The sequence below is a fragment of the Colletotrichum fructicola genome (genome assembly GCF_000319635.2).
Source record: "Colletotrichum fructicola Nara gc5 chromosome Unknown KSG_Nara_v1_contig04, whole genome shotgun sequence".
NCBI lineage: Eukaryota > Fungi > Ascomycota > Sordariomycetes > Glomerellales > Glomerellaceae > Colletotrichum > Colletotrichum fructicola.
Window position 1 is genome coordinate 1549920 of NW_027094054.1, and position 22935 is coordinate 1572854.

Here is a 22935-nt window from a genome sequence, read left to right on the forward strand (position 1 = left end):
CGCCTCATCATCGCCAAGCATGACTCACTCTCCGCCATCCAGCCGGCTCCCAATCACCGGCCGCCGCAACCCTCCCTGAGCGACCCCAAATGGCCGCTAACAAGTCGACAGCGAGGCCCTGAGACGAGCGTTCGGCCGCCAATGTGCAGGGATTCGAGAGACGCCTACGACAACAGCCTACACCATGCCCAATCCATCCACACGTAGGCGCAACATCACCAACACTCGTCAGCCCAACACCAGGCAGCCTGTTCGCCATATATATCTGCCTCCTTCGCCGATGTTCTATCATCAGCTAAGACACGCACACATCAAGAAAACGGCAACAAGCCACGCGCCCTTGCGCCCTCATCCCACGCCCTTCGGCGAAGACCCCCTCTCCTCCCACTTCGATCAGCTTCTCCTTACACCGATTGAACCACCCACCACATATATAAGCACACCTCCCGAAACACGACCACCATGGGTCTCTCACTTCACAACAGCGCCGATGCATTAAATCTTCTCTCCCAAGGCCCCTCGCAGGTCACCCACCCGCGCACCCGCGCGCACTACAAAGGCGCATTCCTCCGCGCCGACGGCTCTCTGTCATTGAACAGAGAATACGCCGACCAACGATTCCACCTCCTCGATCTCGTCCTCCACGCCAACCACCAGCGACGAGCCCAAAGGCACCGGACCCGCCGGCGCCAGCAGACCAACCGCTCCATCCAGCAATGGCGCTCTGACCAGACGGACGAGGGCCGCGAGCTCGCGGCCCTCGACGGGGTTAGAGTTCCGGGCGAGGCCCCACAACGGCGCCGTACCCCGTCCCTGGAGCGGCAGGGCGCGTTCCGGCTCTCCGGCACGACCAGGAGTCGAACCAATCAAGACGAAGAAGGTCTCGACGAACTTTATCGCCTTGGTCTCCTTTACGACGATGAGCATCTCCGCGGCGAGGGCTTCGAGTTGGGCTCAATCGCGCACCCTGAACCTGAGTACACCGTCCGTCCCGCCAAGCGGGCGCAGAGGAGTCAGGCTCAGCGACGCTCGTACGAAGATGATTTACAGCTGGCGTTGGACCTTTCGCTCGCCGAGCTAGGCCGCGACGAATCTTTCGCCCGTTATCTCTGTTCGCCTGACCTGGACGAGCCTCGGTCTGAGGATGACGACTCGTCCCAATTCACGACTTCGCAATTTGACTCCGGGCTCCTGAGCCCTCCCGATTCCGACGCCGAGGATACCCCCGACCTGACAACTGATTCTGATTCCGATCGCTTTTCTCTTTCTTCTTTCACTTCCTCGTCTGAGCAGCAGCATTGGGCGACGGCGCGTCCGAGGAGTAGGAGAGGACGTGCTGCTGACAACCACGGCGTCTCCGACAATGCCTGGATGGTGCTGGGTGACGGCTCGTAGCAGGTCCGCATAAGAGGTCCCCGCGCGCCATTCGGATCTCGGCTGTGTTTTTGTGGTCGGGTAAACCCCCAAACGGACTGGTCCTCATTAGCCCAGCATTTCCGGGTGTCGGAGCGCGCGTGTTTCTTGATTTCCATTTCTATCATTTTTCTTGGGGACGGTTGTGTGCTCGTGGTTGGAACAAGACCACTGAGCTCGCCGTCAATCATGGACGATTATGTTTTCAAGGGCGCATTCACATGGGGCGTTATGTGCAACACATTAATGAGAAATAAGTCAATTAGAGTCTTCAAGAGCTACTTGTGAGAACGGTCGGATTGTGACAGACTTCAAGCCGTACTTCTGTCTCGCGTACTGCTCATAGTATTGCGGTTGAAATGCTCTCATCCGGTTGATGAGTGATGTTGCCACCTCTATTCCGAGGGTGTTGGTGCCATTTTGCAGCCACTTGCTGACGTCGAAGCGATGAGCCATTTGATCGAGAGCAGCTAGCGCTTCCCCATTGATCCTAGCCCTGAAAGACCCCTGGAACATATCGAGCTCTATGTATGTACCCGTGTCAGAACCGTGTGGTGCATCCGCAGTTCCGAGAACGAACTCTGTCGAGTAGGTCGCGTTCCCAGAGACATTCTGCAGTCCATCTATATCTGACCAAGGAGTAAGTGTTGTCAGGTTCAGACTGTGGTGAACGAACTTAGTCGCTACGATATCCTCCACGTCGTCTGAAGGGTTCTCATTTGCTGGTTGCCAGTCATCAACCTCCACGGCCCAATCCGTGAGGTCTAATGCAGGCAGGGGAGCTTTGAAGGATGTTGTAAGTTGCGAACCATTGCTCAGTACGATCGTGTAATCTCCAGTTTCACCATTCCGAACAAAGAGCTGGCCGCTTGTGCTGTTGCGGAAGATGGAGTCGGCAGTGGAATTCACTACATGTACGACATCCGCCGACGATGGAGCGACGATGATAATCTTTGACTGTTGTGGCTCGAGGGACATCCCAATGTTGAGCCGGCCGTTCACAATGGTATACTGGCCAGCCAGATTGACCTCGCCAGACCAAGGGTCAAGTTCAAGCGGCGCCACATGTTCATGGCGGATAGGCAGCGAGACATCTTGGCTCACACCCGTCGATGACGAGTTGGCAGTGAAGAAGTACAGATCAAAGTCGCCATGCTCGCGGCGGATGTGAATCAGTGGGGATGCCGAGTGTGTGACAGCTGGGGATAACCCAAGTTTCTCGAGTCCAGTAGGGATGTCGCTTGAGTTGGCGACGTTCACGACATTGCTCAAGGACAAGAGATGCTTGACGTCTGTAGCGACACCAGTAGATCCAGCTTCAGACAAACCCAGAGAACCTGGTGACGTCCAGTCGCCCAGGAAAAGCATCGGTAGTCCCTCATCGGCAAGGTCTCTCAGCTTCCTGGCTGATGTGGGCGTAAGTTGGGCCTGGCCTGCATCGGGATCTTCTGCCACAACAAGCAAGCTGTAATTCCCTGCGTCAGGTGCAAGGCGGCCGTCTTTGACAACAGCCGACGGTAGATGTAGCAAGTATTCGTCGACGTACGTTGTCGTCCATCCAAGTTGAGCGCCCTCGCTGGTGAAGTATGGGCCGACGTAGTGATCGTCGGAAGCTCCATTCTGTCGAAAGAAAGCGCAATCATACTTCGGAGTACCTTGCGAGGTGAAGTAGGAAGCCCTTCCCATGTAAGCTGTGAAGTCGGAAGCGTGCATCCAAGTTGGTGTGCGAGGACCCCAAGACTCGGAGTAACCGATGCGTCCTTTGTACGGTGTGAAGGCTCCCCAGCCTGGCCATGACGTTTCCGGACCGTAGATATATGAGAACCCGTGGAGAACATTATGAGTCAGGCCAGCGGCGAACTGAGGATTGACGGTGCCCAGAATCTTGGCCCATGTAGTTGCGTACGCGGCCTTATTGTAAGCTCCCAGCTCATTCGACATGATGTTGACACCAGCGAAGCTGTTTGCTCCGGCAAGGACACGATAGTCGTCAATGAACTGGAACCCGAGAGACTCGCCTTCTGGAATGTCCAGCGTTGTGGCGATTCTCATGCTGTCCAATTTGTCGATGCCATAGGGCTGCGCCCTGTATCTCATACCGAGAGAGTTCAGCCACTTCCGGAGGGGGGCAATGTGATAGTCAGCGTAGAGATCGGTGATTGTCTCGTGATAGTCGTGAAGAGATCCTCGTTGCGCCTCCGAGTCGTTGAACAGGAAGAGATAGGCGCTGTTCTTGTACTGCGTGACGACAGGGAGAATATCCATGACGCTGTATCCGCGGCGAGACAGGAACTCGTCGGCAAAGTTGGGCGTCCAGTAAGTAGCAGAGACCATCTCCTGGGAATCCTCAAATAGCGATGTGGGTGTCTGGGCTATGAGTTCAAGCATCTCCGGCGTCAGAATTTGATCTTCCCAAAAGTCAATCACGGCTTGAGCGCCAGCTTCGCTGAAGTGATCGACGACGTAGGAGGCTGGTGTCGTGTGGGGATAGTCCTCTGGCTGTTGCCCTGTGCCACGGATGATAGCGGAGAATAGCAACCATGAAGAGTTGTCTGGAGGGGAGAAGGCGACTTTGCCATCCGTCACTGCATCGGTCAAGTCGACCATGGATCCGAAGTCCAGATACACTGGGTTGCCGTAAGGATTGGAGTCTTGAGTAATGCGCCAGGCCTGAACAGCAACTAGCTCCTGCTCATTGACACCATCCTTTCGCTTAGAGAAAGGACCCGGAACAGAACCATTGTAGGTAGTCGTGGCATTGATGATGGTTTTGCCGAGAACAATCTCCTTGGCTGCGGCCTCGTCATCAGGGACAATAGTCGGAACTGCCATCGGCCAGGCGGGACCAAAGGCAAAGTCATGGCCCATGCCCCGTGAGTTGGCTTCGGTAAGAGCAGCCTTGACAGCGTCTAGCCAAGGCTCGGAAGCCCAGCCATTCGTATCGGTGTGCCACTCTGTGCCTTCACTGGTGCTGTGGTGGACATCCTCGATTTCGACGCCGCCAAAACCAGCTTCGGCCATTTGGATGACCTCAGCCTGGATCTCATCGTTTTCAACGGCGCCGTGAGGCCACCACCAACGGACGTACGGGCGAAACAGAGTGGGCGGGGATTGGAAGTTGTTGAGAAAGTCTGCCGCCACACCTGAAGCATTCCAAGATGCGAAGAATGGTTCGATGAACGACTGCTATGCGTTAACTCGAGAAAAGGCACGTAGGAGGCCATATACAAACCATACTGAAGGTTGCCTCAGCAAGAGGTTTGACTGAATCGAGATCTTAGCAAGACCAGGCTAACATGGCGCACGCGAGCCCATCGCCTCTGATGGGCTTTTTTCTGAGCTAAGGAAGCATCTCTTGATAAAAGACCGCCATGCAACAGGAAGATACATGAAGACTTGCAGGTACCATGTCTCGCACCCTGTTATACCGTGTGGCCTTGGGTGTATGAAGCCAGCCAAGAAATGCATTTCCCATCTTGGACAGCGGCTACCTCATGTTGCACTCAACCGTCTTGTTCCTCCCCAATTAAGCTACTGCTTCATGACGAACGGAGAAAATAGTCTCGGCTCCGTGGTAGATTTGTCAACGAGACCCCGCAATTTCATACCGGATGGCTCCGGTTGACCATGCACAGAAGGTTGCAGTGAAGGATCTCTCCGCACGAGAGCTATCCAATGGTGGCGTCTAAGCAATGTAAAGACAACGATCACTCAGTACGAACACAAACTAGATCTTGATTCGCATACATGACAGGTTATTTCGCGGAAAATATGTAGAGACGCGGTAATGATAACCCGAGTAACGTCAAATTTAGGATGCCCATTGCAGAAAGACTGACGCAAGAGATTAGTCCCCATATAGGGCTCATCTTCTAATCACGCTCCGTCGAGCCTTCATGATCCCCGATTTTCATCCGAAATCATTCTTCCGAGCCTGCTTGCAATGCATTTGTCAATATTCGCGTTGGGCTTGCTCTCCTTATTCGGGGGCTCCCAGGCAGCCGACAACGATACCTGGCCGATCAAGCAAACTCCCTACACCGATGCCGTACAATGGGATCACTACAGCTTCATCATCAATGGACAGCGGAAGTTTCTCTTCGGCGGTGAGATGCACCCCTTTAGAATCCCTGTCCCACAACTATGGGAAGACGTCATTGAGAAGATGAAGGCCATGGGTATGAATTCCATGTCGTTCTACTCACATTGGGGCTATCATGAGCCACTTGACGGCGAGTTGGACTTCTCCAGTGGTGCTCATGATCTCGGGCTCCTGTTGGAGTACTCCAAGAAGCATGGCATCTTCGTCACGCCTCGGCCTGGTCCATACATCAACGGCGAGCTCAACGCAGGAGGTTTCCCACTGTGGATTACGACCGGTGCTTACGGAAAACTTCGATCGAACGGCACGAGCTACACCGATGCGTGGAACGGCTACATGTCATCTGTAGCCGAGTTGGTCGCCCCGTACCAGGTTCCCAAGAACGGAACTGTCATCAACTTTCAGATCGAGAATGAGTACCCCCAGCAGTGGACAAACCAGAACGAGAAGATTCCGAACTACAATTCTGTCGACTATATGGAAGACCTCAAGGCAGTCGCAGTCAACAACGGTATCGAGATTCCTCTCACTCACAATGACATATCTGGATACATTTCATGGGCTTCAGACTACGACACAGTTGGTGCAGGTGGAAATGTCGACGTGCATGGCTACGATTCCTATGTAGGTCACAAGTCAGGGCAAATCTTTGAAGACCAATAGTACTAACATCGCCGACAGCCCCTTTGCTGGAGCTGCAACCCAGATCAATGCAGCTCCGGCAGCTCCGGAGACTGGGTTCTTCTAGACTATCAGCCAGACTTCCAAAGGTCTTCACCAAGTAATCCAATGTTCAGCCCAGAATTCCAGGGCGGGAAAGTGGTACCGATTGCTGGATATCCGGATGGCTGCGCAGACACAGTTGGTGCCGATTTTCGCAACCTCTACTACCGCCACAACATTGACCAACGTATGACGGCCTTCATCCTGTACATGACCTATGGAGGCACAAGCTGGGGCTGGCTTGGCGTCCCGTTCCTCGGCACCAGCTATGACTACTCTGCGCCCATCGCTGAGGATCGGTCTCTCAGGGACAGCTTCTACGAGATCAAAAACTTGGCGCTGTTCACAAGGGTTGCTCAGGATCTGGCCAAGACTGACCGCATAGGTAGCGGCAGCAACTACACAACGAACCCATCCGTCTCTGCAACTGAGCTTCACAATCCAGACACAGATGCAAGATTCTACGTTGTTCGACACACGGACTCGAAAAGCGATGAGGCTGTCGCCTTCCAGCTTCACGTCAACACTTCGGCTGGGCCCCTCACTGTACCACAGATCGCGCCGGCGACGTCTCTGAAGGGCCATGTTGCCAAGATTCTGGTGACAGATTTTCCTATTGGTCAGGACAAGCTACTCTACTCCACAGCTGAAGTATTCACGTACGCCGTGATGGACAAAAAGCCGACGCTCGTGCTTTGGGTTCACCCTGATGAGTCAGGAGAGGTTTGCTTTACTGATTCTCACCAGGGGAAGCTGCAGACTTGTGACGGTTGCAGAGACGTTCAGTTCAACGTTACCGAGAACGGCACGATACTGAAGTTCACTCAGGGCCCTGGACTTAGTGTCGCCTTCGTTGGAGACATAAGGGTTATCATGGCTGATCGATCTGGTGCCTATGCGATGTTCGCACCGACTCTGACTAACGATCCTTTGACTCCGGTCAATCAGACTGGTAAGGTTCTTCCCTTGGAACATTGGTAGCCAAACTTGACTAACTCCAAAAGTCCTGGTACACGGTCCTTCTCTCGTCCGCGGAGCACAAATCAGCTCAGATGTGATGGCGATCACCGGAGACACGGTTGAAGATGCTCAGCTTGAGGTGTACGCCCCTTCCAACGTCAAGAGAGTTACTTGGAATGGCAAACCAGTCGACACGAAACCAACACCACACGGCAGTCTCATTGGGAGAATTTCAGGACCACCGAATATAGAGCTACCGAGCCTGGGCCCCTGGAAAGTTCAAGATTCTCTGCCCGAAGTCCTTGTCGACTATTCCGATGACGGGGTAGCCTGGGTCAATGCTGATCACCAAACCACGAAGAACTCAAAGAACGACGCTACCATTCCGTACCTCTACGCTGACGACTATGGATTCCATACTGGATCATTCATCTACCGTGGCAGATTTACTGGTCGTGCAGATGGAGTATCACTCACCCTTTACGGCGGTCAAGCCTTCGGATTCTCGGTGTACTTAAACGGCCGTTTCTTGGAGGCATTCCCAGGCAGCCCAGGAACCAAGGTGGCCTCCGGAAAACTACTTCTAGACTTCCCAGTAGACACGTTGTCGCAAAACACAACTAATGTGCTTACTGTAATACAAGACAACTCCGGCCATGACCAAGGAGCCGGAGGGGCCTTGTCAATCCGAGGAATCCTCAACGCAACGCTGATTGGCTCCGAGGGCTTCGACTCTTGGAAGCTAACTGGAACTGCCGGTCGTTCAGAAGGCAAGATTCTTGATGCCGTCCGCGGAGCTTACAACGAGGGTGGGTGGACTGCTGAACGGCTTGGCTGGCATCTTCCAGGCTTCGATGACTCGAAGTGGCCGACGGCGTCTCCATCGGAAGGTTTCGACAACGCCACAGTCCGTTTCTACCGTACGACTATGCCTTTGAGCATACCTACCGGTGTTGATCTTTCGGTTCAGTTCGAGTTGAGCACTCCTGGGGGCAACAGCACGACACGAGCCCTGTTGTTCGTCAATGGATACCAATACGGCCGCTTCTCACCGTACGTCAACTCGGCCACCAGATTCCCGGTCCATCCCGGCATCCTGAACTTCAATGGGGATAATGTGATTGGGGTCCTTGTCTGGGCGCAATCTTCGAACGGAACAAGCGTTGGAGTCGATTGGAATATCACAGAGGCCCGGGCCAGCTCCTTGGACACTCACTTCGACTCTAAAGATTTGCAGCCGACATGGGGGGAGGAAAGGTTGCGATATGCTTAGTTTTATTCTTCACGCGGAAGCTTGTTAGCAGGGAAATGAACGCCAGCTTTGGATCATCTGAACGATGACACGCGTTCTGTTCATAGACTCTACTCTGCATGCAGCGCAGTCGCTCCGTTGGCAAGACTTCAATTTTTTGGGGCAAGCTCAGGTAGACAGGCAGAGACACACCCATGAGACTGTTGGTGACATAGGCCATCGCAAGGACCGGACCGGGGAAGTGTTGCCAAGCAATCGCTGCCTAAATCAAAGGAACGAATTTTTCGGAGGCCTCGCTGCGAAATTTTCATCCTCCCTTTGCCATCGGTGTCTTGTGGCTTGCCGTGAACTCGTTCCTACATTGTCATAATGCAAGACCCATCTATCGAGCCCACATTGTCAGTTGCACCGTCCTTACCCCCGCTGGAGACGTTCATCGATCGCCGAAACCCTCAACCAATTTCTCTAAACTTGGGGTTCAACCGGTTCCGATGGCCTGCCTTTGCTTCGCTCTATGAGATCAAAGTGCTCCGCGACCCAACGAATGCGGACTCTGAACAGGACCCGTACCAAACCCAGACTGGAGAGGGTACTTCCTCGCTACACCCTATTGCCATCGAATTGTACACCGATCCTCCCATATCCTCGTTGAAAGCTTCAATCGATATTCTCGACCATTATGGCAGTCGCGATGCATGGGAAGACCTTCACACGGTAGATCGCCCGGAAGATGACACTGAGGTGCCATGCGAATGCTGCGATCGGATGCCGTATCGACCCCCAGAATCACTGATTATCCGCGCAACCTCGGATGCTGGTGTGACCATCGGAGACATCGTCTTCCAGGTGAACAAGTACGTGAATGGCCTGCAAAAGGATGTTCTCGAGGCCTTGGATGCTGTTGGGGAGTATGCCGGCCAGAGAAGCCCGAGCCACTCTTTCTGGATTGAGTTCTGCATCAACAACATCGTTATCGAAGAAGCGCAGTCTTCCGAAGAACTGGAAAAGAACTGGAAAGATGTTGCAGATGTGATGCGGGGTTTCGCTTCGGGTCAGCAGTTCCAAGAGATGAAGAACCGCTTAGAAGCATAGTCGACTGCGTCCTTTGAACTGTACACAAATACACCAAAGCAGGGGAATGACAGCGCTTAGCAAAATAGGAGAAACTAGAATAAAGTTTCACTAAGATTGCTATTCAACAAGGCCTAGCTGGTACCAGGCTGTGCGCGGTTCGAGTAAATGGTGACCTCAGACATCATCAGAACCACGAACTGCTGACAGATAAGGCTTCCATCCCACCAGGTGAGAAGTTAATATAACCAAAAGACAGCCTCAAGTAGACCTTGCCAGCAGCACAGTCAATACCACAATCATCAAGGTCCAAGCTACGTGATACTGCATACGCGTAGCGTCATTCTCTTGCCCCCCTCCATTTTCGTTCTCGTCCACCGGCAGCTGGGTAGTGTTCGCCCTATACAATGAAGCTGAGTTTCTCCAAGACTTCTGTTTCCAAATCCATGACTGATCATGAGGAGTTGAAGAGAATTCGCGGCGGCCAAGTATATATCCGTGGCATTAGCTCCAGGGATCACTCCGCTATGAAGGCCCATGAATCCCTTCCCGCTAGTTATGCCAAAGGTTTTGTTGAGTTCAGCTGACGAACTGGCATTTGGCGAGTTGGACGGATCGGGGTTGAGGTTTGCTGTTGCGACGCCACCGCCAAAAGTGCCGTTGAACAGTTTAGAGTCTAGGCGTTCCTCCACGGCGTATCCGATAGTATTATTGCACTCGGGAAGCGTGCCCCACAACTTCTCTGGTTGGTTGCATGTTATTCCTCTGCTGAAGTTGCTGCCTTCTCTGAGAATGGCCCTTACGCACGCTTCTCCCAAAATTGGCGTGCAGTCAGTGTTGTTCGCATTTTCATCCGTGTAAAGGTTGGTGACGTTTGCTGGGTACGCCACGATGTCCAAGATGGACACGCAAAGCGGTCCTGTTGAGTTGCCCAAGGCCTGTGAGATATTCCCACCACTGGACCACGCAAAGTCCCAGGTTGTGCTGACGTAGGAAGGGTTTTCGACGGGCTGCTCGGCCCCGGTCACGGCATCAGTAACGTTGATTCCCGGGGGAAAGGCGAATTCCGTCACATTAACTCCTATTGACTTTTTCAGTCCTATCTTCGTATTCAACTCTCAGTACCACTTACTCCAAGTCCAGTAAGGGTCCCTTCCGTAGACCTTGGGGCTTATCAGACCCGAGAACGGGACGAATTTGACGGACCGCATAGCTTTCGGGTTGGTAATGGCTTCCCGGTAGATCTCATCTGACTGGTTGTTGTTGAAGAACGGGTCACTCCCGAATGGCCCCATATCAATTTCCCTCCCAGTCCAAAACTGGTCTGCAGCTGCAGCTGCCTGAACAGCGATGAGAATAAGGGTAGCGTGCGGCTGCATCGTGCGTTTTTGTAAGACTTTTAACAAAGCTTCGGTAACAAAATTTTAGCATGGATAAACTTTCCAACATGATATTGGTCGAAAGTGCGAACAAAAGTTGATTTCTATAGGAAGAGATTATGTTCAACTTTTGCTTCATTGGGGAAAGTATTGGGCGATCTTCTCGGTCTCAAATCCGAACTGCATGGTGGACGGGTGCGTTATGAGACTACGTACGCCAACTGTTTTTGTCTCACTCATGGCACAAGTTCTCGGCATCTGAGGCCGCCTAGGCAGGACGAATTAAGGCAATGTGCTACAATTTACACCTCTTCTTCAAATGATTGGATTATGAAATTAGGTGGTCAGCTTAGCCACCAAGCCACAGTCGCCCGAGGAAATGCTGCACAATTTCTGATCTTCCCGATTGGCACCCAAAGAACCTTGAAGTGCGCCGCGTCGAGCGCCACAGGCACAAGGCGCATTGCTAACATGCACTGTCTAGTAGCCCAAACAGCAGACAAATTGGTTGGCCTGGTTTTGCCACATGTGCGCCACATCGGAAAATGCATCAATCAGCCATTGGAAACTCTCAAGTGAGGTTATTCGCAGATTTAAACTCGATAAAGACTTTGCCGTAATCGCAATAGAAGTTAGTAAGTATGCAACTATCTTCTACCAGACGTCAGAACACTTGCCTGTACTGATCTTCTTTCGGTGTAAAGCGTCTGCAACTGTTGTGTAGTATTCGGGGCTTTCAAGGGTCTCGTCTACCAGCGCCACTGTCCGTCCAGTAGGCGAAGAAGCTCATATAAGTTAAGAAGTACCTTAGCACTTTTTAATAGTTAACGTCGGCGCATAATTTTTTTTCTCCTTCATCGATGCTGCTTTGGAGTTTTGAGGACGATGGTCATGACCACGTTACGCTAACCCCGCAGCTAGAGTTGAAGACGGCGGGTGGCAAGGGCCAGGATGCGACGGGTGGCCGTGCCGCGAATAGGCGAGTTTGGACGACGTCACAGACTTTCGGTCCCCTCCGTCCGAGGTCGACTTCATTCACTACTTTCAGTCTATCAATATTTCCGCACCATGAGATATTGCTGATCGTGAAAGTCATCGAGTAAGCGAGAGCAAAGTAATAAGGAAGCAACAATCATGGCTATTGACAACCGCTCTTCGTCAACGCCTCAAACACTGAAGGTCAGCAATCGAGCGGCTTGGGCTGAGGCCCTCCAGAACGATCGGCCCATCCTCATTCACCTCAACGCCGATACCACATGGCTCATTCAACTCCCATATCCTGACCCCGAATTAGCCCCCGATGGACGGAAGCGATTCAACATTCTTCTCGACCCTTGGCTGCAGGGTCCTCAGTCCGATGTGGCGTCTTGGTTCTCGACACAATGGCATCTCGTCGAGCCCAGTATCAAGACCATGGCCGAGCTGAACTCATTGCTTGCCAACCTTGAAAACGAATCTGATGGAGCCGATGACGCTGAGAAACCTTACATCGATGCAGTCGCCATCTCCCACGAGTTTACAGACCATTGCCATCAAGCGACACTAGAGGAGCTACCCAAATCGACGCCCGTGTTTGCGACCGACAAGGCAGCCGATCTGATCCGATCATGGAACCATTTCGACTCCGTTGCAACAACTCCAGCATTTTCTTCGTCGACTGAGGACTGGAGGGAAACTCTCAGCGTCGCTGGCTTACCACCGTGGCTGGGTATCGGCCGCGTCGTTACCGCAGGCAATGCACTCTATTACCACTCGGCCGTCATGATTGCCTTCGACCTTGGCAACCCAGAAACAATCCTCTACTCACCCCACGGCATCCAAGCTTCAGACTTGACTTCCGTTCGGGAGTCAGGTTTCTCCACGCTGGCCCTACTTCACGGTCTCCACGACGTGCGCATTTGGATGACGAAACAGCTGAATCTGGGAGCATTGAATGGTATCAAGGCCGTCGGAGAAACCGGTGCAAAATATTGGATAGCGACGCATGACGAAGTCAAGACGGGCGGCGGGCTTATTGCGCCTCTTCTTGTGAGGACGCGATACACGCTCAAAGAAGCGGTGGAAGCTGAGGAAGAGCGGCTAGGGGACAAAGCTCCCGATTATGGGTTTGTGGAGCTGGGCTCTGGAGATGGTCTTCTGTTGAAATAAACGACGGGGCGGAAAAGTTGAACCACTTCGATTTTCAGGAAACTCGAGCGACATTTTATTGTGCGGTAACATGAAGTCTGCGACCGAGCTGGAACAGCCTTGTTATGGCGTTGAGCTCAGGTCGCTATGTTCATAAGACAGGTACCTAGTACTGGTTACTTGATAACACCAGACCCAGGAACATGAAGTTTCCATCGAGTCGGCTTTTATTGAGCATGTTACTATCCAATGCGCAATCACTATCTCGTTTGGAGAGACCGAACCCAAGATGAGATAAGCCGCGCCGAGTACAGCTCCGTCTTGTTTTGCCAAGCAAGCACCTGACCGCTTTTCAAGCATACGGCCGCTACTCCCCATAGGACAAGCTACGAGCGGCATGAATTTTCTTATTCGGCTACCCAGATTCAGATTAGACCTCTGAGACGAGGAAGTGGAGCGAGCTCGTCCAGACTGTCGGGACTGGTTCCGGGGTTCTTGTCCAACCGTTGGTGCTGTTGGAGCCAGCAAACATCGCGATCCCGGAACCTCAACCTTGCAAACTGCAAATCGGCTCTCCTCCTAATTTCCCCCGTGGAAAAAGATTGCGGCACAGTTCTGAACATTTCCGCTCTCGAGTCCCGCGTCTGTTTTGACGGGACGTCTCTCCTGATCTCCTCCTTCCGACTCCTTTTGGTCTGAGATTCCAGTCCATTCGGCTTAACACCACGAGCACACCTCCGCCGTCTGCGACTCCCAAGCAACTTGTCATTCCGTTCGAGTCTCCCACCCTATCTCACACGGCGTACCACGAACGATGCGAATATTACACCTGGTGTTCAATGCGGCTTGGGCATCCGCTGCGACGCTCTTTTTGATGAACGAAGGGGGCGATTCAAGCAGTGATGTAGATGGGCCATGGAACACAGCGAGATTAAGTGGTTATTTCCCAGTCGACCAAGTCGTCGATGGCGAAGTGGAATTCCGCGCACGTGTGTGGCCCTCGGGGAATTCACCTTCTCAGATGTTGTCAGTAGACGCTGGTGGCAACTTTCGGGGAAGCCTTTCGAAGAATGACGCCGTCAGTTACATCTCATGGGGCTCTCAGGTTGACGCGCTGAACTACTGGCCGACAGAGTACATGATCTGGAGCCCTTGGACATCGATGTGGTTCAATGTATTGGGCCTCTACCTGGTAGACGAATCACTCGAAAGTTACTCTTCAGATTTCAACATGACTATTGCAGAGGTGAATGAATGGAGCCACACCTACATCAATGTCACTTCCAACGTTCCTGTAGGCATCCTCGGCCTGGGAAGAGGCATCAGGGAAAGCTACGAACAAGCCCGGATCGACGAAGGGATTCCTCTCGGGATCACCGACCAACTCGTCAAGAACAAATCCATTACATCGAATTCATGGTTCATGCACCTGGGCAGCAACCTGCTGAACCAAGCAATCTCTTTATCTTTTGGCGGATACGAAAAGAATCGTGCATTAGGAAGAGTCGCCATCTTCAGGCTATCCCCATACGGCGCCTTTCCAGTCGCCTTTCTCATCGACATTGCCATGGGGGTCGAATACGGAGGTTCTCCATTTCTGCCTGGCCAGCAACTAGGCAGCGTATGGGATGCGAACAATATCACCAACACTCAGAAGGACATGGTAAAAATGTTCAGTGGCCCCCCGGGCTCCCTCATGGTCAATCCAGACGCTGCATTTCCGTACCTATACCTGCCGCCAAGCGTCTGCGCTGCTGCGGCCGCGTACTTGCCGGTCTACTTCCACGACGACTTGGGCTTGTACATTTGGAACGAGACCGGCGAGTCGGGGCGCGTCAACCGAATCGTCAACTCTCCAGCGTACATGAGTTTCGTCTTTTCTGACATGTCAGCGGAGAACCTCACCGTCAAGATCCCTTTCAAACTACTCTATCTCAATGTCTCTCCCCAGAGGAACGGTTCGAGCGCTGACATGCGGTACTGGCCTTGCAAGCCGTTGAACATGGTAAGTCAAAGCACCCACTTTCCGGCCACCCCTGCATTCCGGCCACCCAAAAAATGCCGCCCAGCCACCCACTTTCTAGATAACCTCCTACTTCTAACTACTACAACATTTTCTGTTTTTATCCAAACTCCATCATTTTTTCAGGATACCTTTTTGATTACTTAATGGTTCAGTATACCGAAAATGAGATTAACTAAGCCCTTGCCGATATGGCAAATGGCATATCGGCCCGCAATGCCTCCAGGCGATGGGGAGTACCACGATCAACACTTCAAGACCGGACTAAAGGCGCCCAACAGAGAGCAGCTGCCTTTGAGGACCTCCAGCGACTATCCCATACCCAGGAGGCTAAGCTGGCCAGCTGGGTGCAAATCCAGGCTGACCTCGGGCTGCCACCAACCCATCAACAAGTGAAGGACTTCGCCCAGCGCATCCTCCATGCCATGGGGGATACCCAACCCCTAGGCAAGCGATGGATGGATGGATTCCTGCGAAGAAACCCATATATCAAGGTCCAGAGAAGTCGCTCTATTGATTCCAGGCGTGTTAATGGGGCATCTACTGAGGTTATTAGGCAATGGTTCAAATATCTCGCGATGCCTCGCATCACAGCCATCAAACCAGCTAATCGATATAACATGGATGAGACTGGCATCCTTGAGGGCAAGGGGGATAATGGGCTGGTGCTGGGAAGGGCTGCCACGAAGTCAGTTAGGAAAAAGCAGCCTGGATCACGAGCCTGGGTATCTATCATCGAGTGTATCTCTGCTGTTGGCAAGGCACTGCATCCACTGGTTATATATAAGGGCAAGAAGGTCCAACAGCAGTGGTTTCCTCTAGACCTTGACCCATACAATGGATGGGAATTCACAGCAACAGAAAATGGATGGACTACTGATGATACTGCTGTTGAGTGGCTGCAAAGAGTCTTCCTCCCTCAGACTAGGCCCTCTCAACCTGACCAGGTCAGACTGCTTATCCTAGATGGGCATGGGAGCCATACGACAACAGATTTTATGTGGGAATGCTATACCAACAACATCCATCTATTATTCCTACCACCACATACCTCCCATGTCCTCCAGCCACTTGATCAGTCAGTCTTCAGCCCTGTCAAGGCAGCCTATCGTAAGGAGCTTAGTTACCTCACCCAGTGGAACGATTCGACTATCATAGGCAAGAGGAACTTCATAACATGCTATCAGAAGGCTCGCCTTGCTGGTCTAACAGAAAGCAATATAAAGAGTGGCTGGAAATACACTGGGTTATGGCCTGTTGCTGCTGCAAAGCCACTTATGAGCTCCCTACTACTACCCAAGGCATCATCAGCATCACTAGCACTATCAACACCACTCAACAAGAAGGCTAAGGGTGCTTATGATGCCCAGAATTCCCAGGATAACGAGGAATGGGTATCTGGTTCCTCTGCTGTTAAGTGGTCTACGCCAAGGAAGATGAAGGACCTTGGCGACCAACTACATCTGTATAGTCAACTGGAACAAAGTATCGCCACACAACGCCAGCTCTTTAGAAAGGTGAAGAAAGGCTTCCAAGAGCAGTCCATGGAGTTGGCTACCGCCCAGCATCAAATACAGCTCCTCCAGGCCCAAGTCAACAATAGCATCACTAGGAAGAGGAAGGCTGTTCACATCGACCCAAACACGAAGTTCGCGACCATTGGCGACGTACGGCAGGCCCAGATTGAGGCTGGCGATGCCCTCGATGATACACATGAATCCAGCGCCTCTGATTACCCTAGTGAGGCCGAAAGCTGTATAATAGTGGCAGCGATACCCAGTCGATAGTTGATTAATAAAGTGGTGGTTGTTATGAATGCATCATTTTTGGGTGGCCGGAATGCAGGGGTGGCCGGAAAGTGGGTGCTTTGACTTACCTGATATGATCGTAGAGAGTAGTTTTCCCATATCTCTTGGGAGAGCGTTCTTACAGGGTGCCTTTATTGGCTACAATTACGACAGAGAGAGGTTCTACATGGCGCAGGCACCAGGGCCAAACGTGGGGCAGAGAGTGGCTGTAGATGACGATTCCGAAACCCTTAGCTCGAACCCTGCCGATTATTTCGCAGATACGTGGCGGGGATCGTGGACAGCACTTGATAACACTTCGGACGACGGGGGTATTGGCGGCAGGAAAACGGCTGGGATCGTCGCCGGGGCCGTCGCCGGGATCTGCGGGGCAATCGGCGGAGGGTGGTGGTATTTCAAGCGCCGTCGACAACAAGAAAATGAACAGAATGCCACTGCTCAGTCCGGAGATGAGTACCATGCGCTCGGAGGAAAGCCAGAGTTGGACGGAGACGGTATCCCGATAGCTGAGCTACACCCTGACACAGCGAAACGAGAACTGCAGGTACTGGCGGAGCTGCATTCGCCATCGCACCGGGATGAGCTGGAGGTAGAGAACATGGTGTACGAGATGCCCGCCGGAGATGTCTCGCCGAGCCTTAGAGAGCAGCCAGCAAGTCATGAGAAAGGGGATCAATCACCGCAGAAGCCGAGAGACATAGAATGAGCGCCAAAAAGACAATGCCAAACTTTTATTTTTCATCATAACCCTATGCGCCCCGGATATCCAGCTTAGTTGAAAACAACAGTCTTGGTCTTGTTGAGGAACACGCGGCCCTCGGCAGTCCACTTCACAGCGGCCGCCAGAACCTGGCTCTCAATGTTGGAACCCTCCTCGACGAGGTCCTTCGGGCTCATGCCGTGGTCGACCCTGGCGATGCGCTGCTCGATGATGGGGCCCTCGTCCAGGTCGGCGGTGACGAAGTGGGCCGTGGCGCCAATGATCTTGACGCCGCGGTCGTAGGCCTGGTGGTACGGCTTCGCGCCCTTGAAGGACGGCAGGAAGGAGTGGTGGATGTTGATGATCTTGCCGGACATGGCCTCGCACAGCTTGGGCGAGAGGACCTGCATGTAGCGCGCCAGCACAATCAGCTCAATGTCGTTGTCCTTGACGAGCTTGAGGATGGCCTCCTCCTGCGCGGCCTTGGTGTCCTTGGTGACGGGCAGGTGGTGGAAGTCGATGCCGTAGTTGCCGGCGAGGGTCTGGTAGTCCGGGTGGTTGGAGACGATGAGGGGCACGTCGATGGGCAGCTGGCCGGACTTTGCGCGGAAGAGCAGGTCGTTGAGGCAGTGGCCGATCTTGGAGACCATGATGAGGGTGCGCAGCTTGCGGGCGACGGGGCGGATGCGGTACCAGTCCAGCTGCAGCTCGGCGGCGAGGGCGTCGAACGGGGCCGTGAGGTGCTCCGTCGACTCCGTCTCGGTCGGGCCAAAGTGCACGCGCATGAAGAACTTCTCCGAGACGGGGTCGGAGAACTGCTGGAGGTCCAGGATGTTGAGCTTCTGCGCCGCGAACACCCCGGTCACGGCGTGCACGATGCCGGACTTGTCCGGGCAGGACAGCGTGAAGATGTGGTCGTGCTTGGCGGAGGCCATGTTGAATGATGGTCGGAAGGGGGGTTGAAAAGGTGTTTGTGGTTGGATTAGGTTGAGAGGTGAGAGGGAAGTTCCTGTGATCGCAATGCAAAATCTCAGCCGCCTCCAATGAGTTTTCTCTCCTGAAAGAATGAGTCAAACACTAAAAACGGCCGCGGGGCACCAGTTCCGTTCTGAGAGCCCCTCCCGAGCTCGGGGATGATTCGGAGACCCGCAAATAAGCCCATCTAGCTGCTACTGAAATGTGATGAGTGAAGGGAAGTGAGAGGCTTCATGTGTGTGAGCCTCGAGTGAGTGAGTCTCAAGAGAAAACATTGAGAGATGAATGCGATTGAGTCAATGGGGAGAAAATCGACAAGATGAGTGTACCTGCATGTCTCACTGGGTTCAGGTGTGGTGACATCACCCCTCCTTCAGTGACGATCTCAGGGTGCCCCTCACTGTCTTATCGAGGGGCTGACCGTTAATGAGCTGAATGAAGGCTGCATTGGCTGTACAGGACCAGAGATTCGGTATTGAAGGTGGCGTTTTCCTTTTACTCATTCAATGTTTCATGTAAACGGCTTTTTCAATTGCAATTGTCATTTCTGGCTCAAACTTCCCTGTGAATATGGTCAATGGCAAAGTTGAAGGCCGAGTCAGTCACAATGTGCGCATGAAGCGCGTCTGGATTTATACAGTCTTCACAATTTTGACATGTCGATGGATTGCGAATTATCAGAACGATCTTTAGGTAGGTTTCGTTCGACTGTCTATACCAATTCAACATTCTTGCTTTACGAAAGAAATATTCGGTTCTCTGGTTAGACAGGATAATGCCCCAGAAAGAGCCTTCTCCATTTGAAAATGAGTACTTGAGGGGCTTGATCTGAGGGTCGAAAGGGTTCGCAATATTGATTATCTCGAGTTTAAATCTTTTCTTTTTTCCTTATATATAACTTTGGAGGACAAACAGGCCAAAAGGGTTGGCAGAATCAATAAAACCACGGTCATGGGACGCGCGCGCTGACCTTTCGCCGTCCTTCCTCATCGTGGCCCTTCCTCGTCGTCCCTCATCATCGTCTAATCCCAAATATTCAGTGATATCAAACTCGTACCTTCAATCCACCCACGATGGCAGGCCAAATATGGCCCAAGGCTCTCGACTTCAAGGCCCACATCCTCAAGGCCTTCATCTTGGTCGAGGATCTCGTAGGCTGGCACCCCGTCGGCCCCGATGGCGTCGCAACACCAGACCTGTTCCCGTCCATCTGCCCGATCGAGGCTCCCGGGCTCGCCATCAACCACACACCGCAGCAGGTCGTCTGGTCGCACAAGCCGGTCTGCAAAGGCTTCGTCGCCGACCCGGCCTCCAAATACTGCGTCTACACCGACACGCAGTACGGCCCCAACGGCATCAGCATCATCGCCAAGCAGCGCGTCATGGACGCCAGCATCCTCGAGTGCGTCGCCAACAACCGCACCATCCTCCCCAAGACCGCCCAAGCACACTTCTCCAGATCGAACAGCCCCCAGCCGTACGAGGTCGTCGACATCGAGGGCAAGGGCAAGGGCCTCGTCGCCACGCGCCCCATCGCCGCGCACGAGGTCATCCTGACCGACGAGGCCACCCTCATCATGGACAAGAACATCCAGCGCTGGATGACGCAGCCCGACGGCTACACGCTGCTCAACGCCAGCATGGCGCAGCTACCCTCGCCCGCCGTCATCGCCGACCTGCACCGCCTGCCGACCGCCAGGGGCAACCTCGTCTTCGACACCCTCAACGCGAACAGCCTGACCATCAAGCTGCGCATGCCCAACATGGCCGTCCTCCCGCGCATCGCGCGCATCAACCACGACTGCCGCCCCAACGCGTACATGCGCCTGCCCACCGACGGGCTGTCCGGCACCGTCGTCGCGGGCGAGCAGGGCATCGCGCAGGGCGAGGAGATCACCATCAGCTACTTGCCGGTCGAGTTGGCAAGAGAGCGCCGCCGGCGGAACCTGCAGAAGGATTGGGGGTTCGAGTGCGGGTGTAAGCTGTGCACCGCGCCGGAGGAGGTGGTGGCGGCCTCGGATGCGAACAGGAAGAGGCTGCACGAGCTGGAGACGAAGTCGCAGTATGCCTCGTATGACAACAAGACGGAGGAGGCGATTCAGCTTACCGAGGAGAGCTTGGAGGTGCTGCGTGAGGAGGACTTGATGATTACGGCGAAGTGGCGGTATATGTGGCTGTCGATGTTGTACGAGAAGCTAGGTCGGGAGGATGAGAAGCAAAAGTATGAGAAGCTGGCGGATGAGTGGAAGGAGAAGTGGCTGGGTGATGATGTCGATTGGGAGATCCGAGCATAAAGATGTCGCATCATCCTGAATTTCGTCGGGATGTGTAGGAGTTGTTCATTATTCGATTCTGTACTAGGGCTCCTTTCGCACCCAATAATATCTACAGTGAATTAATCTACTTGTTCAACCGGGGAGCCCTCTCTGGCTCTCTCCAGTAAAGACACGCCTCCCTGCGAATAACGTCCTCCTCGACCCTCGTGCCGTTGTTCGGCTCGACAACAAGCTGCAGCGCCGGCTCCGACTCCAGACCATACCCGGTGGGCTTGTAGCTGGGCCACTCGGGACTACCAGGGTACCTGTGCGTATTCGGGTCGCCCGACAGCACGAAGCTGGACAGGTAGCCGTGGTAGACGTGGCTGATCTCGGGGTACTGCACGACGGGCTCGTCCCAGGTGTACTTCGTATCCGCCGTGTGGGGGATGCCGCGCCACGCGGGCCACGAGTTGTTCGTGTTGAAGCGCAGCTTCCAGGTCGGCACGTCCGCCAGCGACGCGCGGTACGCGGTCTCCTGGCCGGGGCAGATGTACGCGTAGTCGCTCCACGCGGCCGAGAGGCGGTTGTACTGCGTGCTGTTGGGCGAGTTGGCAAAGGGCGAGTCCGGGTGCGTCGCCGGGTCCGGGTAGAGCTCCTGCAGCAGCGCGAGGTCGGTCTCATTGAGCGCGGGGGACGTGTTGTGCATGTAGTCGACGAACTCCTCGTTCGTCTCCTTGTCGCCGGCCATGTAGTACTTTGCCTCGTCGTTGACGTTGGAGGTGATGGTCGGGACGTGGAAGAAGGTGCCGTCGTAGCCGGACTGCGAGCCGAACTTCTCGAGGAGGGGCCCGCCCTGCGTCGGCTGGAAGGGCCAGGTCAGGGCCGGGTCGTAGTCGTTGTATAGCTGGGTGCTGATGTTGCGGATGGCGTTGATGTCGGCGGCGCGCAGGCAGGACAGGGCGGCGGCGTTGTCGGCGCCGTCCGTCGGGCAGCCGAGGTAGGCCATGTAGGTCTCGAACTGCTTGACGTAGAGGGGGTAGGTGGCGTTGGGGAACGCGCGGGCGGTGACGGAGCCGGACTGGTGGATGGCGCGGGCAAAGAGCGGCTTGCCGGCGTCGGCGTCGTAGTTGTGGAAGTAGTGGATGCCGACGGAGTGCCCTCCGGCGGAGCGGCCGCCGATGGTGACAGCCTCGGGGTCGCCGCCGAAGGCGGAGATGTGCTTCTGCACGAACTGCAGGAAGAGGCGCTGGTCGAGCACGCCGAGGTTCAGCAGGCCTTCCTCCTCGAAGAGGGCCGACGGCAGGAAGCCGAGGGAGTTGAGGCGGTAGTGGAAGTTGACGACGGTGATGGGTTCCTTGGAGGAGGCGGCGAAGGCGGCGCCGTCGAAGGACTTGTAGCTGCCGGCGACGAAGGCGCCGCCGTGGATCCAGACGAGGACGGGAGTCTTCTGGTCCAACGGGACACCGCGGGTGCGGAAGACGTTGAAGTTGAGACAGGCCTCGTCCTGGGTGCTCACGTCGGTGGAGGTCGGGTCCTGGACGCACGTCTTGCCGAAGGCGGTGGCCTGCTTGGTGCCGTTGAAGGAGGCGGGCCAGGAGACGGGCTTGAAGCGGCCCTCGGGCCCGGCGGGCTGCGTCGCGTAGTCCATGCCGAGCCAGGCGTCGACGGGCGCGGGGAGCGCGCGGCCGCTGAAGGTCGAGTTGACGACGGTGCCGGCGAAGGTGCCGTAGTCCTTGAGGGTGACCGGGTTGTAGGCGGCGGCGGCGGCCGGGGACAGGACGACCTGCGACGCCGCGAGGAGCGACGAGGAGAACTTCATGATGACTGACTGCGTCGACCCCTCGTCTCCGTGATGTCTCGGCTGTACTTCTTCACCGTGGATGAAGGAGGTGAAGAGGGAGGAACATAGCAGCACCGATGCGCAGCACCGGATGCCGCCGATCTTTAAGAGCATTTTTTCGGTCTTTCGTTTCCTCTTCCGCGTTGCGCCGCTTCGTGTTTCCCCTCTCGTTGACGACAATTTCCCGACGACCCGCTCACAAGACGACCCCTTCTGTCGCTGGGATGGTCTTGATGGAGGCAACGTTGACGGTGTAACCCATTGACCACTGACGTTGGAGAATTGAGAAGAGTTGGAGAAGCCC

The 22935-nt window shown here is 54.3% G+C and overlaps 12 protein-coding genes across 12 annotated transcripts; 8 read left to right on the forward strand and 4 right to left on the reverse strand.

Moving 5' to 3' along the window:
- Positions 1–462: 462 nt before the first annotated feature.
- Positions 463–1395, forward strand: CGGC5_v007255 (uncharacterized protein; the record flags this gene model as incomplete). The annotated part of the gene is made up of 1 exon (XM_032035804.1): positions 463–1395. The coding sequence occupies one exon, from the start codon at positions 463–465 to the stop codon at positions 1393–1395; it is 933 nt and encodes a 310-aa protein (XP_031885244.1).
- A 276-nt stretch (positions 1396–1671) lies between these two features.
- On the reverse strand, positions 1672–4648 carry CGGC5_v007256 (uncharacterized protein; the record flags this gene model as incomplete). The annotated part of the gene is made up of 1 exon (XM_032035805.2): positions 1672–2781. One exon carries the CDS (start codon positions 2779–2781, stop codon positions 1672–1674), a length of 1110 nt encoding a protein of 369 aa, XP_031885243.2.
- Positions 4649–5356: 708 nt separating this feature from the next.
- On the forward strand, positions 5357–8471 carry lacB-1 (putative beta-galactosidase B; the record flags this gene model as incomplete). Its single annotated transcript, XM_032035806.1, has 3 exons — positions 5357–6139; positions 6197–7190; positions 7243–8471. 3 exons carry the CDS (start codon positions 5357–5359, stop codon positions 8469–8471), a joined length of 3006 nt encoding a protein of 1001 aa, XP_031885252.1.
- A 348-nt stretch (positions 8472–8819) lies between these two features.
- CGGC5_v007258 (uncharacterized protein) lies at positions 8820–9542 on the forward strand (the record flags this gene model as incomplete). The annotated part of the gene is made up of 1 exon (XM_032035807.1): positions 8820–9542. The coding sequence occupies one exon, from the start codon at positions 8820–8822 to the stop codon at positions 9540–9542; it is 723 nt and encodes a 240-aa protein (XP_031885251.1).
- Positions 9543–10038: 496 nt separating this feature from the next.
- On the reverse strand, positions 10039–10900 carry CGGC5_v007259 (uncharacterized protein; the record flags this gene model as incomplete). Its single annotated transcript, XM_066151830.1, has 3 exons — positions 10039–10046; positions 10114–10602; positions 10654–10900. The coding sequence occupies 3 exons, from the start codon at positions 10898–10900 to the stop codon at positions 10039–10041; spliced, it is 744 nt and encodes a 247-aa protein (XP_066008816.1).
- A 1134-nt stretch (positions 10901–12034) lies between these two features.
- Positions 12035–13048, forward strand: CGGC5_v007260 (uncharacterized protein; the record flags this gene model as incomplete). Its single annotated transcript, XM_032035811.1, has 1 exon — positions 12035–13048. The coding sequence occupies one exon, from the start codon at positions 12035–12037 to the stop codon at positions 13046–13048; it is 1014 nt and encodes a 337-aa protein (XP_031885080.1).
- A 1000-nt stretch (positions 13049–14048) lies between these two features.
- CGGC5_v007261 (uncharacterized protein) lies at positions 14049–15229 on the forward strand (the record flags this gene model as incomplete). Its single annotated transcript, XM_032035812.1, has 2 exons — positions 14049–15032; positions 15206–15229. The coding sequence occupies 2 exons, from the start codon at positions 14049–14051 to the stop codon at positions 15227–15229; spliced, it is 1008 nt and encodes a 335-aa protein (XP_031885083.1).
- A 12-nt stretch (positions 15230–15241) lies between these two features.
- CGGC5_v007262 (uncharacterized protein) lies at positions 15242–15660 on the forward strand (the record flags this gene model as incomplete). The annotated part of the gene is made up of 2 exons (XM_066151831.1): positions 15242–15544; positions 15607–15660. 2 exons carry the CDS (start codon positions 15242–15244, stop codon positions 15658–15660), a joined length of 357 nt encoding a protein of 118 aa, XP_066008669.1.
- Positions 15661–16327: 667 nt separating this feature from the next.
- Positions 16328–16837, forward strand: CGGC5_v007263 (uncharacterized protein; the record flags this gene model as incomplete). The annotated part of the gene is made up of 1 exon (XM_032035813.1): positions 16328–16837. One exon carries the CDS (start codon positions 16328–16330, stop codon positions 16835–16837), a length of 510 nt encoding a protein of 169 aa, XP_031885082.1.
- A 792-nt stretch (positions 16838–17629) lies between these two features.
- purU (Formyltetrahydrofolate deformylase) lies at positions 17630–18493 on the reverse strand (the record flags this gene model as incomplete). Its single annotated transcript, XM_032035815.1, has 1 exon — positions 17630–18493. One exon carries the CDS (start codon positions 18491–18493, stop codon positions 17630–17632), a length of 864 nt encoding a protein of 287 aa, XP_031885084.1.
- A 1113-nt stretch (positions 18494–19606) lies between these two features.
- ASHR2 (Histone-lysine N-methyltransferase ASHR2) lies at positions 19607–20827 on the forward strand (the record flags this gene model as incomplete). Its single annotated transcript, XM_032035816.1, has 1 exon — positions 19607–20827. The coding sequence occupies one exon, from the start codon at positions 19607–19609 to the stop codon at positions 20825–20827; it is 1221 nt and encodes a 406-aa protein (XP_031885087.1).
- Positions 20828–20933: 106 nt separating this feature from the next.
- On the reverse strand, positions 20934–22610 carry ACHE-2 (Acetylcholinesterase; the record flags this gene model as incomplete). Its single annotated transcript, XM_032035817.1, has 1 exon — positions 20934–22610. One exon carries the CDS (start codon positions 22608–22610, stop codon positions 20934–20936), a length of 1677 nt encoding a protein of 558 aa, XP_031885086.1.
- Positions 22611–22935: the final 325 nt, after the last annotated feature.